The sequence below is a fragment of the Primulina eburnea genome, chromosome 3, assembly GCF_022965805.1.
Source record: "Primulina eburnea isolate SZY01 chromosome 3, ASM2296580v1, whole genome shotgun sequence".
NCBI classification, from domain to species: domain Eukaryota; kingdom Viridiplantae; phylum Streptophyta; class Magnoliopsida; order Lamiales; family Gesneriaceae; genus Primulina; species Primulina eburnea.
In genome coordinates, this window is record NC_133103.1 from 13,535,114 (window position 1) to 13,551,980 (window position 16,867).

General features: G+C 38.2%; 1 protein-coding gene across 4 annotated transcripts; it reads left to right on the top strand.

Annotated features, from left to right (window-relative positions):
* The first annotated feature begins 7,464 nt into the window (after window positions 1–7,464).
* Window positions 7,465–11,049, top strand: LOC140826649 (Golgi SNAP receptor complex member 1-2-like). Of its 4 annotated transcripts, none has more exons than XM_073189114.1 (6): window positions 7,465–7,757; window positions 8,651–8,854; window positions 9,159–9,248; window positions 9,317–9,388; window positions 10,606–10,770; window positions 10,848–11,049. In XM_073189114.1, exons 1-6 carry the CDS (start codon window positions 7,725–7,727, stop codon window positions 10,995–10,997), a joined length of 714 nt encoding a protein of 237 aa, XP_073045215.1. In that variant the 5' UTR covers window positions 7,465–7,724; the 3' UTR covers window positions 10,998–11,049. The 4 variants fall into 4 exon arrangements, with proteins under 4 accessions (XP_073045215.1, XP_073045216.1, XP_073045214.1 ...); XM_073189113.1 differs by having other exon boundaries at window positions 7,471–7,757; window positions 8,658–8,854; XM_073189116.1 differs by having other exon boundaries at window positions 7,474–7,757; window positions 8,658–8,854; window positions 10,606–10,735.
* Window positions 11,050–16,867: the final 5,818 nt, after the last annotated feature.

Consider the following 16,867-nt stretch of genomic DNA (forward strand, 5'->3'; position numbering starts at 1 on the left):
AACCAGTTCTGTAAAGAGTTCTTTAGCTGCTTCCACCGCTTTTACGTATTCTATCAATCTTTCATTCTTGATGTCGTATGATCCATTCATTTGGTGGGCCACCAGCTGAGAATCAGAGAAGATGTGGACTCGAGCTGCTCCGACCTGCCGTGCTGCTCTTAGACCCGCTAAGACCGCTTCGTATTCTGCCTCATTGTTGGATGCCCTAAAGTCTAGCCTCACGGCTAACTTTAGTTCATCCCCTTTTGGAGAGATTAATAACACACCAACTCCGCTGCCTTCATTGGTGGATGAACCATCCACATAGACCTTCCAAAGATCTTCCATCTCCACATGCAAAGTCTCGGCCAAAAAATCGGCCAAGGCCTGCGCTTTGATTGCGGTTCGAGGCCCATATTGAATGTCATATTCACCTAGTTCAGTGGTCCACTTTACCAACCTTCCTGAGATATCAGCATGCGTCATTATTTTCCCGAGAGGGCTGTTGGTGAGGACCATAATGGGGTGAGATAGAAAGTAAGGCCTTAGTCTTCGAGCTGTTGTGACCAAGGCCAGAGCGAGCTTCTCCACAACTGTATATCTGAGCTCCGCTCCCTTGAGGGCGTGAGAGATGTAATATACGGGGCTTTGTTCCGTGCCTTTCTGCCTGACCAAGACTGAACTAACAGCCATCTCAGTGGCCGAGAGGTAGACATACAATGGTTCTCCTGGGGCTGGTTTGGCTAATATGGGGAGCTCCGCCAAATGCTTCTTCAGATCCTCGAATGCCCTCACGCATTCTTCATCCCATTCGAATTTTTTAGCTTTCCTGAGGACTCGGAAGAAGGGTAAACTACGATGTGCCGCTCTTGAAATGAATCGTGACAAAGCGGCGATTCTCCCGGCGAGCTTCTGGACCTCCTGGAGATTCCCAGGAGGTGTCATAGATTGAATAGCTTTTACTTTCTCAGGATTGGCCTCAATTCCCCTTTCTGTTACCATGTACCCAAGGAATTTCCCACTTTTGACCCCAAAAGTGCATTTTTGGGGGTTCAGCTTTAGCCTGTAAGATCTCAAAGTGGCAAAGGTTTCACGGAGATCCTTTATGAGATCAGCCGAGTTCTTCGACTTTACAAGAATATCATCCACATACACTTCCACATTTCTTCCGGCCTGGGCTGAGAAAATCTTGTCCATGAGCCTTTGATAGGTGGCTCCCGCATTTTTTAATCCGAAAGGCATCACTACATAACAAAACGTCCCTTCGGAAGTGATGAAACTCACTTTGTCCTGGTCTTCTTCTGCTAAGGGGATCTGATGGTATCCTTGATAAGCATCCATCAAACATAAGTACTGATGACCTGCGGTGGAATCAACCAGTTGGTCTATCCTCGGCAAGGGGTAACAATCTTTTGGACAAGCCTTATTAAGATCTCTGAAGTCGACGCACATTCTCCATGTTCCCGAGCTCTTGGGGACCAGGACAACATTTGATAGCCATGTTGGGAAAAAGATCTCCCTAATGTGTCCTGCCTTAAGAAGCTCGTCTACCTGTTCTTTTATTACCTTGTCTTTCTCGGGGCCAAAATGCCTCTTCTTCTGTTTGACTGGCCGGGCTTCAGGGAGAGTGTTGAGGTGGTGTTTCATTATCCCGGGGCTGATCCCCCGAAGCTCTTGTGGAGACCAAGCAAATACATCAATGTTAGTTTTTAAACAAGCCAGTAGATCATGCTTGGTTTCGGGATCAAGATCAGCCGCCACCCTGACACTCCGTTGGACCCCTATTTCCACCGTTTCTGGCTCCTCTTCTGAGGTGAGCTGAACCTCTCTTCTGGAGGTCATATTTGGTTGGGCCACAATCATCCCTACCTCGGTCCGGGATCTTTTGACTTCTAGCCTTACCTCATCCACATAACATCGTCGAGAGGATTTCTGATCCCCCCCGACTACTCCTACTTCATTCCCCACAGGATATTTCAGCTTTTGATGATAGGTAGAGCTTACAGCTCGGAAGTCGGCCAGGGCAGGTCGGCCAAGTATTCCGTTGTAGGAAGAGGGGGCATCCACCACAGTAAAACATGTCATTTTTGTGATGCGGTGAGGTCCCGCCCCTAGGGATAAGGGGAGCATGATTTGCCCTACAGTTTGGACCGCATGTCCTGTGAAGCCAAATAAAGGCGTAGAGATATGATCAAACTCGAAACCTTCCACTTTCATTTGGTCCAGGGTTCTTTTGAAAATAACGTTAACTGAGCTTCCGGTGTCAACAAAGATTCTTGCGACGTCATAGTTGGCGATAGTAAGAGTGACTAATAAGGCGTCGTTATGAGGTGCCACAACACCTTTCATATCATCCGGCCCGAAGCCAATGACGGGGTCATCTTTGGGGGCAAGGTCTAACCCCAAACTTTCCAATCTCCGACCATGAGCTTTACGAGCCCTGCCCGAATCTCCGTCGGTGGCGCCGCCCGTTATCATGTGGATTATACCTCTGGTCGGATCATTAGCAATCTGCTGGACCTGAGGGCCTTGATGTCGCGGGGGGTCATCTCGACCCCCGCGGTTGGGTCGGTTCTCCCGGGGTTGTGGCCTCTGATTAACCCCAGGAGGTCCCCGATCCCTTCGATCATCTCGATAACTTCCTTCTGATCGAGCTAGGAGGTTCTTCATGTGAGGGTCTCTTTGCATGATTCTTTGGACCTCTTCCCCCAATTTCTGGCAATCATTGGTGACGTGACCGTACTCTTGATGGAACTCACAAAACTTATCTGAGGGCGGTAAACGCGGCCCTTTCTCGGCTTGTTTCGGTCGCTCCAGCTTTCTTCTTTCTTCACAAATGGCCATGGCTCTTTCCAAGCTCATTGCCAACGGGGCATAAGGGAAAGGTCCAGGACCTCGGCTCCGTTCCTCTGTTCTTTCTGCAGGCCTCTTCCTACTTGGTTCCACTTTCTCTTTCCCCTTATTTTTATCATCGGGTCGGATATCCACTCGCCTTTGCCTTTGTGCATCATCAAGATTCACGTATTTCTCAGCTCGGCTCAGGAGCTCATCATAACTTTGAGGGGGTTTCTTGACCAAGGAATTGAAAAATTGTCCCCCTCGGAGCCCTTGCGTGAAAGCATTTACCAAGGTTTCTGTTGCTGCAGCTGGGACCTCCAAGGCCGCACTGTTGAATCGTCTAATGAAGTCCCTCAGCGAATCTGTATCTCCTTGTTTCAAATTGAATAGGCCCAATGAGGTTTTCAAGTATTTCTTACTTGTAGCATACTGGTTTATGAATAGGGTGCTGAATTCTCGAAAGCTGGTAATGGAATGTGGCGGGAGCAAATCGAACCACCTCTGGGCGGGTCCCACTAGGGTGGTAAGGAAGACCCGGCATTTGACCCCATCTGAGTATCGGTGAAGCAAAGCAGAATTATTGAACCTTCCAAGGTGTTCTTCGGGGTCAGTACTTCCATCATAATCCTTGACGGTTGGTTGGCGGAAATTAACGGGGAGGTCTTCATTCAGTATCTCGAGGGAGAGTGGGCTTTCTCTGTCCAATACGGGAGGTCGGCCCCCCATTCGCCTGCCAAGCCTCCTGACTTCCTCCCAAATGGCTTCCATATGCTCAGGAAGAGGGGGAGGAGGAGGAGGAGGAGGAGGAGGAGGAGGTTGTTGTGGCGGTGGTGATGGAGTACGATTTCGACGGAGGGCCTCATTCACAGACCTATTAATCAACTGGGCCAATTGGTCTAGACTAAGATCAGCCACACCTCTGCCTTGGCCACCTCCGGGACCTCGGTTACCATCTGCATGGCCCTGATTGCCACCTCCGGGACCTCTGTTACCATTTGCATGGCCCTGATTGTCACCTCCGGGACCTCTGTTACCATTTGCATGGCCCTGATTGCCACCTCCGGGACCTCTGTTACCACGCGCAGGGCCTGTTCTTATACCTGTTCGTCCCCACATGTCTACGTCTTCTCAGTATATTCCCACAGACGGCGCCAATTGTTAACACTGAAATCGGTGATGCTAACTGGGAGTTCAGATCCCCGCTTGGAGAGCTCGGGTCAAACCTGGGGGCGCTGGCTGGGAGGTCGGATCTTCACCTTGGGAGCTCGGATCAGGCACCTCGAAATCCAGAAACACAAACAAGAGTGTTAGAAGGGGGCCGGAAGGTTGTTCCGGCGTAGCCCCTCCGACGCTCAAGTCAGAGAACGGAAAACTTGAGAGAATAATGTGTGTGCCGAGAGAATGTGAAAAAGTCTGAATGAATAAAACAATGAACGGAACCTGGTATTTATAGGAGAACAATAGAGTCCTACTTTGGCAGATTAGGATCCTCAGAATCTTCGGAAGATTTGATTAGATCTTGCCCAGATTTGGTTTAGATATCGTGCCAGATTTGATTAGATCTTTGATGGGCTTTACCTTTCTGGGCTTTGATCTCTGTGGGCTACGCGCTTAATATCTGAGTAAGAGCTCTCGCAGGTATGGGCCCACGAGACGCTAGGACCTCCTGGGACCTCGGCTCGGGAGCTCGGCCGAGGGTTTTCGATCGTCCCGATAATAGCTTCTTGGAGGTCAGCTCGGGAGGTCGGCCAGGGAGGTCGTCCAGGGAGGTCGGCTGACCTCTCCAATGGCTGGAACTTCTGATATGGGAGGTCGGCCAGAGATGACCTCCCGGACAGCCTCAAGCTTTCTTCTGAATGCCTGTTGGGCTTTGCTTGATATGGGCTATCGAGAGCGGGCCGAGCCCATCCTCCCACCGGGGGTATCAATATTCAATACAAATATATGGTTAGGTTTTAGTATGTGATACTAATCTTGTAGAAATATGTGTCATATTTCTAGTTTCCTTATCTTAGGAATTATCGATAGTGTATTTAAATTTTAAACTCTTTGCTCAAAAAGGTGAAATCGCTCACCTTAAGCGCCCCTCATCCCCAGCCCGATAGGAATGTGAGAGGAGGTAAATCATGGTGACTCAGTAAGTTTTAAACTCTTGATATTATCAAGGGTTGTTAGTTTGTTTTCTTAGGGTTGTTAGTTTGTTTCCTTTAATCTAGCTTTTTAATTTTTCCTCCTCTTGTATTTAAAATCTGATTGATGAATAATAAAAGTGAGACTTAAAAGCATATGTTGTCTCAGATTTCTTTAAATCTAAATGTAGACCTTCAATTTATTTTAAATCTGAAATCACAAAGGAGACTTTTAAAAGAGGTCGGAAGGATGTCCCTGCATAGCTTATCTGACGTCCAAGTCAGGTATTGTGAATAGAATGGAAGAGCAGTTAGAAACGCCGTTAATAATCAATATAGTTAATGAATAATTGGACTCTCAAACTTGATTTTTATAGGAGAATATCTGGGATAAGTCGGGATCTAAAATCTTGTTTGAGCCTGATATTGATGGAGTCATTCATGAAGTATCATTTATGTTATCTTTTTGGTAAGTTAGTTAAAAAGATAAGATGTACTGAGAAAACAATTATTTTTATTTTTTCGTAGCAGTGTATCTTAGGTAGTTGAAAAAACGATGTGTCTCTTGCTTGAACGAAAACATTGACGGGTTTTAACACCGAAATTAGTTAATTACTTTTAGACTTCGAACTTAATAATATAGTATATTAATTATTTTAATTTTTTTTAAACTTTCTTGTAGCCTCTTGTCATACATAATTCAGAAATAGGGTTGGTAATGGTGGATTACGATTTTTAACTAACATACCAAAAAGCCCCAGGTATTATTATCGCTAGAGATTAGACACTTATGCCTGTTAAATGAAAATATTTCTCATTTGAGAGAATACTATGTATTTGAGCTTCATTGAGTAGTTCGGTATCCATGTCAAAAAAGAAAAAGCCTTTACAAGGCATGTTATTTAAATTTTTAGAGTACAAAGATATAATGTAATTGTTTGTACGACTGACGGGACTTGAGCGTAGATATGAGACTTGCTTATTTCGGACAAAGAAAATACAAAGAACAACTAAATATGTGAAAACAACCTGTAATCAGCGAGACTCGAATCTGAGACCAACAAATCTCAGAATCTCAAATTTAACTATTCGATCAAGACCACATCGACCATATATATAAATTAACTATTACTCAACTAATGAATAATTTTTAAATATCACTGAATAACAAATATTATTTTGAAATTCAATATGATGTTACTATAACTCTTTCGACTAGATAGCGGCCTCTAGAACTTCATAAATGTTGCTAGCCGCCTCAAATAGCCACCTAGTTCAATAAATTTATATAATCAGTCTACATTGGTTTATGTTATATGAGAAAATAAATATTAAAACCGAAATTGATAGTTTTTTTTTTTCCAAAAAAAGAAATATATTATGTATTAAGATAAACAACTTTGTTAAGCACTTGTCCGAACAAGAGCATAATTTTATTTGTGATGAGAAGCTACGAAAATGTAGAGAATCGACGTTGCGTTTCCTTTGAAATAAATAAACCTACAGTTGGGACCCAACTTGAATAGGAGGAACGAATATATATTATTGACTCTAATTTTCCAAGGATCGACCAAGTGATTAAATTAGACTGGCCGACGAATTCCCCACATCTTTGAATTCAGGACAAAATAACATGTGAAAATAGTAAATATTATAATCAATTTGTTCATACAAATTTATATACGTGGATTCGTGTAAAAACTCTATAACTCAAAAAATAAAAATTTAAATTAAAGACTCAAATCATATTTTGTAAATATCTAAGATAATAATCTCTTCTTCTCGGAATTATCTGTGTTTGGACACATTAAATAAATGTTGAAAAACGAGCTTTACAGAGAATTTGTGATTTATCTTGTTGAAAATAATTAATGCATTTAATGAATACGAGTGTATTGATAAAAAAAAATTTGATACTAAATATAGATATTGAATTATATATATATATATATATATATATATATATATATATATATATATATATATATATATATCATGTTTGGTCAAACTCGAGACTCGTCCAGCCAAAGAAAATTAGGACCCATACTCGTCCTGCCTCGCTCGTCTCAAAACCATCCGGGTCCAACCCGGGTTATACTCATGGACCACTATATATTTAATTTTAAATAATTAAATATATTTTATTTGAGTCATTTATTAAAAATATTGCAAAAAAATTATTTTTATGTTAAACAGGTACAAGGTGGTCTGGTTTCACATAATATACCCGCTCCTGACCCGTTATTGGGCCCATAGACCTGGAGCTGTCCTGCCCAAACCGTTTGAACCGGTCTAAATGGGACTGGTACCCGGCTCATTCCTATCGGTAGTCTGGATGAAAAATTTGGGGAAAGAAAAAAGTAGTAATTAGAGAAAGAAGGTAAATGGAAAATGGATTTTCAGCCCACCATGTAATCAGATGTTTAAATGTAAGCCCAAATAGCAAGGCTCTCTTTATTCAGCTCATCAGCCCACAATTAGAAATAAAACTTTGTAATTTCTGGGCCTAACCCGTTTTCATTTTACCCCTCCAGCATTTCTGAGAAAAAGCTACAGTGTATCGGTAATTGCCCATTGTCGAGTGGATCGATTTCGCAACCCGCCCCATTTCAGCTACAGTGGACCACACACTCGGAGCTTAACCCGAGTTCGGGACTACATGAAAAAGGGTCGGATCTCGTTGGTCCGGAATGGATGCGTCGCAGGAGTCGGGATGGGAGGAACTCCAGAAAGAGGCTCGGAGAATTGAAAGCGATCTCGATGTAAAACTCTCCTCGTATGCGAAGCTCGGTGCTCGCTTCACCCAGGGAGGTATGCTTTTTATTCCCATTCCCTCTCCTGGATTGTCGATTTGCTTTTGTTTTTTGAATTTTGCGTTGGTTGTATTTGGACGATGATTTTGAAGTGCTTTTTGTTTTTTGATTGTTGTGTGATCTCTGGTGACATTGATTTATTTGAAGTGACCTGCTACAAGTGTGAGTTGGTTATCGGTCAAGGAAAACGAGCCTTGGTAGCAGCGAGTCGGCACTTGCTTGGTTGCATGGATGGAACAATTGCACGTGGGATTTAAATGTCTCTCATTGGCACGATCTTGCGTCCTCCCCGGGGTTGGGGCCGCGGGAAATGCAGATTTCGAGGCACAAGCGGAAAATTGGCCCATGTTTAGAAATTTTTGCTTGATTTTTTTATTAACTGAATAACTGTCCAATTTTAGCCTGACATTATATAACTGCACTCTGTAAAAAATTATAAATTTTGTAACTTTAGTATCCCAACCCCCAACTCCACTGCAAGAGAAATGTATCGTGACCAGGTAGTGTTGTGGGAATAAAGTAAGCATAAAATTGAGCTAATTTAATATGTTTGGAAATCTTTGTTTTCTAGTCTGAACTAGTGGCAGTAGATGCATACTGATTCTGAGCAAAGAAATGATGTGCCAGAAACTTCATGTCCCCTTCTTGGTTGTGACTAGATTTTTAGGAAGTTCTACTCCTGAAATGTCTTGGACTTGCCAAAGTTAGATGTGGTCGATGCCTATTTTATCAATCTAATGCTCTTTTATTTTCCATTATTCTAATTGAAATTAGAATCTTTGAATTCTAAAGATTTCAGTGTACTGCATAGTAAGTGATGACGCATAGGACGTCATAAATTTTCATCTTCTCTGTTTAGCTTGGTGCTTGTGTTTCTGATGCTTGTGTTAGTTTTCAGGTTATGTAGATGCTAGTTCGCCTACTGTTGGGTCCAGCAGGTCTTGGAAGTCCACTGAAATGGAGATTCAGTCTTTGCTTGAGAATCTGCTTGATATAAATGACTCCATGAGTAGATGTGCAGCATCAGCTGCTCCTACCACTTCAGTCAATCAAAAGCTTGCCAGACATAGGGACATACTGCATGAGTTTACCCAGGTTATTACTCTCATGGGGCATCTTTTGACAATCGTATGGTACTTGGTCTTTAATCGATAGTTGATACGCTAAGATAAAAGGAATATTGTTTTGATTGTGTTGAATTGTTTTACCTTTTGAACTTAATTCTACAGTGTGCGTGATGGCTCATGTTATCCTACATTCTGTTAAATTATTTTTTAAATCTTTATATGATCATTTTTCTCCACTAGATACTTACAAAGTATTATTTTTTTCAGCATAATTATTTACAATGACCCGAATAATGGTCATACTATTTTAGTTGACTCAAGATATTATGTAGGAATTTAGGCGTATCAAGGCAAATATTATCTCAATGAGTGACCATGCGGAGCTTCTTAGTTCTGTGAGAGATGACATTAGTGAATACAAGGTGAGAATAGTTAACTAGTAATAAATTGTTGTTATGCTTAATAAAGCTGTAAGTTGTACTCTATTCAGACTTCAGGGAGTGGATCACCAAGAATGCAGTTGCTCCGGGAGAGAGCTGCCATTCATGGGAGCATATCTCATGTAAGACATTTAAAGCTGATGATTATTTGGATAATTTTCCACAGCAATGCTTCTGTTTTGCTATGGTGAACCTATGTGGAAGGATTGGATTTAGTTAGCAATCATTTGCATTATTTTTGTGCCTAGACTAACTTCCAATCTGTTAAAGATTATCCCGTCATATTGTTGCTATTCAAAAGAAGAAAGACATTCACTCAAGTTCCATTTGTGGGTTTCAATGGACGTAGAGTTGTTTAATATGGTTCGAAAGGTGCAATTTCGACATGTTTGAGCTTTCATAAATTTTGAAGTATATTTGAATGTTCGTCTCTGGTATTGTCTGTGAAAGGAAAATGAGTTACTTTACAGGCATAAATTTTTTTGTATTTGTGATGGAAGTAAAGAAACATACTCTGGCATCCATATTGTTATATTTGCCCTTGGATGCAGTTAAAAGTTTATTCTTCCCTCGTGGTTGTAATTTTAATGACCTATCAGAGAATAATCTTCCCATCTCTGAATTTATTAAAGATCATCAAATGTACTCTTTGGCATACTAATTTAATCAAGCGCAACTCTTGCATGGTTGAATGGCGCATAAATATTAATAACGGAGACCTAGTAATATTGGTTTTTAGGGATTCTCTTTATCCGAGAAACAATTTATGGTGTTGAAATTTCTCGAAACTATATTCTGGATGAACGATAATGTCTCATTATGCGCTTGAGATATACATCTTCAGTCGAGATAGGGAGATAGAAGAATTAGGATGCGGGATGAGTTAGTTTTGTCAAGTAATGTCTCAGGCGATAACACGGAAACTGTAACGGTCAGTTTTGTAAGCTGGTTTAGTAGTGCGTTGTTAAATATTAGGATGAATTTGTTGCATCCATTATCTGTCAAGTGGAATTTATTTGATAGATGAAGCTTTCATACTTCCCACAAGGCACTACACATAGATCTACCTGTGTTTGCACATGCTTCTGTTATAGTTTTTTCACTCAGTTACAAATGATGGCTACGTCTCTGAATCACTGCCGCTATTCCTGTTCATGTTGTCATTTTTGTTCATCTTCTTTATCAATTATGACTTTCGTTGCTCGTGTTCTATGGCCGTTTTTTGTTGTCCTTGACTTTGTTATTGTTGTCCAGATTGTTGTTTTATATAGTGGTTTAGGTTTGTTAAAGATCAGGCATGCTTTTATCCCCTTCAAACATTTTTGTCATATTCTTACAGATTGATGATGTAATAAGTCAAGCTCAAGCAACTAGGACCGCATTGGGTTCTCAAAGGACCTTGTTTGGTGATGTTCAAGGAAAAGTCAAACTACTTGGTGACAAATTTCCCGTCATACGTGGCCTACTTGGTAATTTTATTTTATTTTTGGAAGAAGACTACATGGTAATTTTCAAAGAATTTTTCTTTTTCTTTGCTTTTGAGTATCCATCCATTCTTGATTTTCGATCACACCATCTCAGGTTCAATCTGGAGAAAATGATCAAAGGACACTCTTATCCTCTCCGCGGTTATCGCTGCTTGTACACTTTTTCTTATCATTTATTGGCTTTCAAAGTAAAGATCTGTTTATTTTTTTGTCCAAAGAAACAGAAAGAAGAGAGGCTTTTTGAAGGAATTTTCCATGTGCTATTTTTCACCGAGTAATTGGTATATTGTTTCTCATGTGCCCTTTTTACTGTGCCTTATCCACTTAACTTGCATCGACACAATCTGTGGAAATAGTGGCTTAAGAGAATACTCCATTTAGATTCTAAATTCTGGGACTCTTGGCAATCCCTTCACAGCTTTGTTATAGAAAAATCTAACAGCGATCTGTCCCTAACTCATTGAATTTCATCTGGTTTTGTCTGTGTGAACTAAAGTGGATACCAGTGATGGAACTTGTAAACGAGAAATTGGTAGGATGATATGTCGCCTGATTTACATATTGCTGCGTCGAAATCTGTGTATCTGTGGTCTTGAAACATATCAAGTTAACGAACCTAGCCATTTTACCATAAAACAAAAACCTCGGCTCGCTGATCAAAATTAAGTGGTAGAGAAGAGAATCTTTGCAGGATATTTGAGGACTAATTTCTTCTTCGATTTTTTGTGCATTCACTCGTATGTTCGTTCATCTGACAATATGCGTGCGCTGTGCTGTGCACATGTTAACCAAAATCTGCATTTTCATCTCATGCTAAGTTGGCTTTACCTTTATTTCCAAAAAAAAAGGTTCTGTACCTGTGATCTCTATAAATGCTTCATTTTCTATTACGTTATAACAAATGTTTCGAGCATTCCCCATTTATATTCTTGAAAGTAACATGTATGATATGCATGTTGGGTTGGTGTTAAGCAGCAAAAGCCTCATGAACAATTTAATAAACTATATAGTGTTTTGCGCACCATTGGTTTTGAATCTTTGACCAATTGAAATCAACTTTCTTAAAAACAACACACACACAAAAGTGAAAATCACTTTCCCAAAAGTTACGTTAATACGAGGTGATCCAACAATATAATTTATACTTTGATAGTGATGATGGAGTGGATTTCGATCATTTGAGGTTTTATAAAAAAAAAAACATTACTTGTTTACACATTAGTTATACAAAAAGTAAAGTAAATCAAAATGTTTCCGTTATCGAATGAACTTAAAATTCATCACAATTAACATAAACATCATTTAAACATACAAGGAGTGTTTTTTTGAAATTTACGATCTCGTGTCTCTAAACTATAAAAATATATTTGAAATTCATCCATCCAATTGTAACATGTCTTTGCACGGTTTCTGTTAAAAGTTGAATGAGTTAGATTCAAAATCTCTTCGATCCAACTAATGTCCAAACTTTTATGGTGTAAGGTCGGTTAGGTTTGACATTTATTTTCGTGTACAAAAGCTAAGCAATACACAATCTTTGTCTGAACTTTTGGCACCTACACTGAAAAATGGGCTCTTTTTTTGGCCTGTTTTTGCAACTTGAAAAACATCAATGGCAAGGTATGGTAATGCACATAGCATAGCTCCAACTTTTTTCGTGGAGTCTTGCTACAAATTCTCATTTGATTCGTTAAACATAGAATTATAAATCAATATTTGCTTAAATATGAGATTATTTCATTTATAAGAACATGTACACGGATATATACACATAAAAATACATGCCAATGTAAATAACACATTTATGATTTATTATAAAAGGGAATATATCATAAATAGAAATAAATCACATTAGTTTTTTTTTAATGTCATTAACATAATACATACATACATACATACATACATATATATATATATATAATGAAGATTGGCGACATAAAATATGCCACGAGTACAAATTGCAATTCAAACTTGAAGGGGATACATACTACCTGTGTCTACCACTGTAGCTCTGTAGCTACCCATACGCATACATATATATATATATATATATATGTGTGTGTGTGTGTGTGGAGAGAGGCATAGGTAGGTATAGAGAGGGAGTAGGGGGGAAGTGTTTGGGTGAAGATGCCAAAAACATGTTTCAGAGTCCTCAGATCATTAATTACGAGTATTACCTTTCCATCTTTATCGGTTTTCACACTCTCATGTGTGTGTGATTGTGCGTATATATCTTTGAAAACGATGGCACATTTTGCTACACATTAAAAGCTGAACCCTCAAAATTCTATTTCATGAAGGATACAATTGCAGTTTCTTATGTTACTTTTCAGTAATATTTGTTTTATAACTCATTATTTCTAGTTTTAACTTGTTTCTTCATCTATTACAAATAACTAAATTAGAAACTGTGAAGCTCCGTTTATGACGGTCTTAAAGCTTGCAAACATGAACGGCGAGGCTCGAGCGTGAATTTTGACTTCGAAGAAGGTTTGCGTGAATTTGGAAACAAATTGAATTTTTAGTCACGTATATTTATATATTTGCAACTTTGGTCATCTATGTTGTCAAATTTTAATATGATATATTTGTTTTTTTGGCATTTTAGTCATTCTTTTTAATGTGATAGCAATGTTAAAAATCGAAATATAAAGATCTAAGACTGAAAATTTGATAACATATGGGATCAACATAATAAAAATTATAAAAAAAAAAAATCACGAAGAAATAATCATATAATTTTCCCTAATGATTTTGAAGGAAATCGACTAACCATTAGTGAAGCGAATATAGATAATAATAATAATTTATATCAAATAAAAAAAAATTTAAACTACATTTCTAATTATCATAAATTATAATTCCTCCAGACAAACCAAAATTTATATATACTTAGAAAAATTCTCGAATCATCAGATTGATGCCAATATATCAGAGGTCACCTAGAAAATAGTAGGTACGTAGTAGGCCTTTCTTGTTATTTAATTCACGTTAGTACAAATGTACTATGTTTTCTTAATAAAATGCAAACAGTGTTGTGATTCGTCTCAGCTGACACATAATTAATCTGAAGGCAAAAGAATTGAAATATATGCGACGCAATAAATAATATTATATGGTATGATTAGTTAATGAGTGCCCTTTTTCTCTGTTAATTAATATATATGGAATATCCGTAAAATATATTTTTTTTAATTAAGTTGACTATGTTATATTACCCTGATATATCAAGTCACATTCATGTAAGGTTCCACTAGTACACTCCCTTTTCCATGATGTCCATAAGTCGATAACTTTTTTGAAGCGACAAATACAAAGCACCAGCAAAAATCCATTGGATATATAATTTCCTCCTCCCAAATTTAATCAAGAAATTTATTATATTTTGTGCGTACGTTTCTTTATCTTCAAAAGAAAGTAGTCCATGTTTCCATGCATGCATACTACCATATATCTTTCAAGATGCGAACTTATAATTTTTTTATAAACTAGAAAATCTTTAAAATCCATATAGTTTACAAACGGATTATTCGATTTCCTATATTTGGAAGCTCCTTCTTATGTTGCGTTTATTTGGTTGGGAAGTTCTTTGGTTTTATAACAAAGGATTTCTCACCCAAAAATCGAAGGGTTCCTAAGAATCGTATATCATACTTTTTGGTTCGGTTACTAACATCAATTACTACAAATCTTGGGGAAAGAAATTGAGTTAGATTGAAACCCTTTTCCCCTTTATCAACAAATACACACACCAGGTCTTGAATTTGATGTGATATTTTCGGTTGTATTTGTTAGTAAGAAACGACAGATCATGTCCATCTTTTTCAGCTAACTCTCTCTCCTCTGATGTTTCTTTATATTGTTTCCGGAAAATAAACCCAAATATATATTTGATGAGATTGGAAGCTTACTGGAACATTTATATTTTTAAATGTCATCAAACTTTACATAAAGCCTAGATTTGTAGGGAATGTGTACTTATTCGTAGCTAATCAATGAAGCCTGCACACACACACAAACACACACACATACATGTAACGTCCCAAATTCGACGACTGTCCTCACTGTATCAAGACGAGTCTTTGCAGCGTGCTTATGTCCTCACTCACACGCACCCTAAGAAACTTCTCAGAGGGTCACTCATCCCAAAATTGCCCTAAGTCAAGCACGCTTAACTTTGGAGTTCTTATGTGATGAGCTACCGAAAAGAAGATGAACCTTCTTGATATGAGTAGTACATATCATGATATCAAATCTTTTAAGCCATCTTCAACTGTACAGTCTATTTCATTGAACAGTCAGAATCCCTCTCATTCCGGTGTGGGATCGGTTCAGTCATATTCCCTCCACCTAGAAGCCTGCTAGGAGCCGCTCATTGTCCGTACAACCTCATGACACCAAAGATCACCCCGCCCTTTTCGACCCCGGGCCTCACAATATATATATTTGATTTTGATGGTATGGTGTCCCCGCTATAAATTTGAAGGGCCGAGTGTTAAAAGTGGTTCGTGCAATGCTTAGCTAAATATGTAAAATAGACAGTCATCTACTTTTGGGGAACATGTCAAGCAAGACATAATAAATATGGACTTCTAATTCATTTGAGTCTCTTATTTTTCTGCCCCACAAAGAAATAAATCGAGATTCAACCCTAAATTTTGAATTTGAAAAACGCGAGAAATTCAGTAACAGACGAACAAAGATTGATCTAGCACATTTAGCTATTATTAATACATGAAATTAAATAAATTAGCACTTTCAAACTGTGGTATAAATTAAATTAATCGAACTTATAACTTGTCCATTTTAAATTTTTGGACATATTGTTAGTTCATTCACGATCTTAGTTCACTTTGCACTTTTTGTTTCTCAGTTGTAGTCATTTTTAACCAAAGTCCCGACATGTCGCTGGAAAATTATGACATGATTTTAATTAGGAGTAAAAAATAGTTATAGAGTGAAAGAGGAGTAAAAAATATAATTTTTTTCTGAAATAATTATCGAACAAATAAATATGAATATAAAATCTATCTTGAGTTTAGTATAAGTATGCATTTATATCTTCTTGTTACGCTAATTGTTTAAAAAAAGTTTGCTTAGTGAGGAATAAATAAATATATATTTATTTGGAAGTTAAATATTTTCGACTATATATAAACGTAATGACTGGGTAATATTAGTATATCACTTTTTTTTTGAGTGTGAATACTGATTTTAAACTAAACGAAAAGATTCACAACAAATTGCATAATTAAAAACATAGGCATTAAATTAGAAAATGTGTGAACAAGTAAAATTAATTAAGTAAAAACAGTGATATCCGATTTAATAACAAAAGAAAAGAAACAGGTAAAAGAAATAAAGAAAGTCAAAATGTGAGATTGTAGGTTTAGGTTATAAAAACAAAAAAAGAAATAATCCTAACAATCCCTAAAAAACAAGTGGTCTATGTTTCTGTCAAAGACCCTTTATCCATAATCTTATGTTTCCGAGTAAAAACTATTATCTGATTTACCAAATAGTCAAAAATAAATTCCAACGTAAAAAAAAAAAACTACAAATTAATATACGTTATTTCATCGATGATCGAAAAATTATCGATCTTGAAGTCTATCGATCCAAACATTTTTTTTTGACGAGAAAATTTAAAACACAACCTAATTATGCATGTATTGCAATGAAGCAAATATAAAAGAGAGGAAATTAATAAAAGGGGTAATAAGTTTGAAAACAACAGATGAATGAAAAAATTAATAAGGTCGTCCATGCACACGTCCTTTTCTGAGTCTCCCTCCCTCACTCGCCCCGATCCCCCACCTCTGCCGCCACTCTCTCTCTCTCTCTCTCTCCCTCACACACTCACATTCCATTGGGAATGCCAACACAACCCTTACATTTTCCCATTCTCTTTCCCAACTACTCGCAAGTACCACCACCTATACACATTAAATACAACTCACCATGCATGTTGCCAATGCCACATACATTCATGCATGTAACGCTGACGTGGACGGCTCGTCTCGGTTCGGTTCGGTTCGGTTCGGTTCGGATCTCTCGAATGAGAAACATTATGTAATTTTTGTTGCATCAATATAATAAGACGCCTCGTTAGTA

Coding starts and splice junctions, on each gene's coding strand:
- LOC140826649 (XM_073189113.1), top strand. CDS start 7,637: ATGGATGCGTCGCAGGAGTCGGGATGGGAGGAACTCCAGAAAGAGGCT. Junction 7,758..8,657: donor TGCTCGCTTCACCCAGGGAG/GTATGCTTTTTA, acceptor GTTAGTTTTCAG/GTTATGTAGATGCTAGTTCG. Junction 10,771..10,847: donor TTTTGGAAGAAGACTACATG/GTAATTTTCAAA, acceptor ACACCATCTCAG/GTTCAATCTGGAGAAAATGA.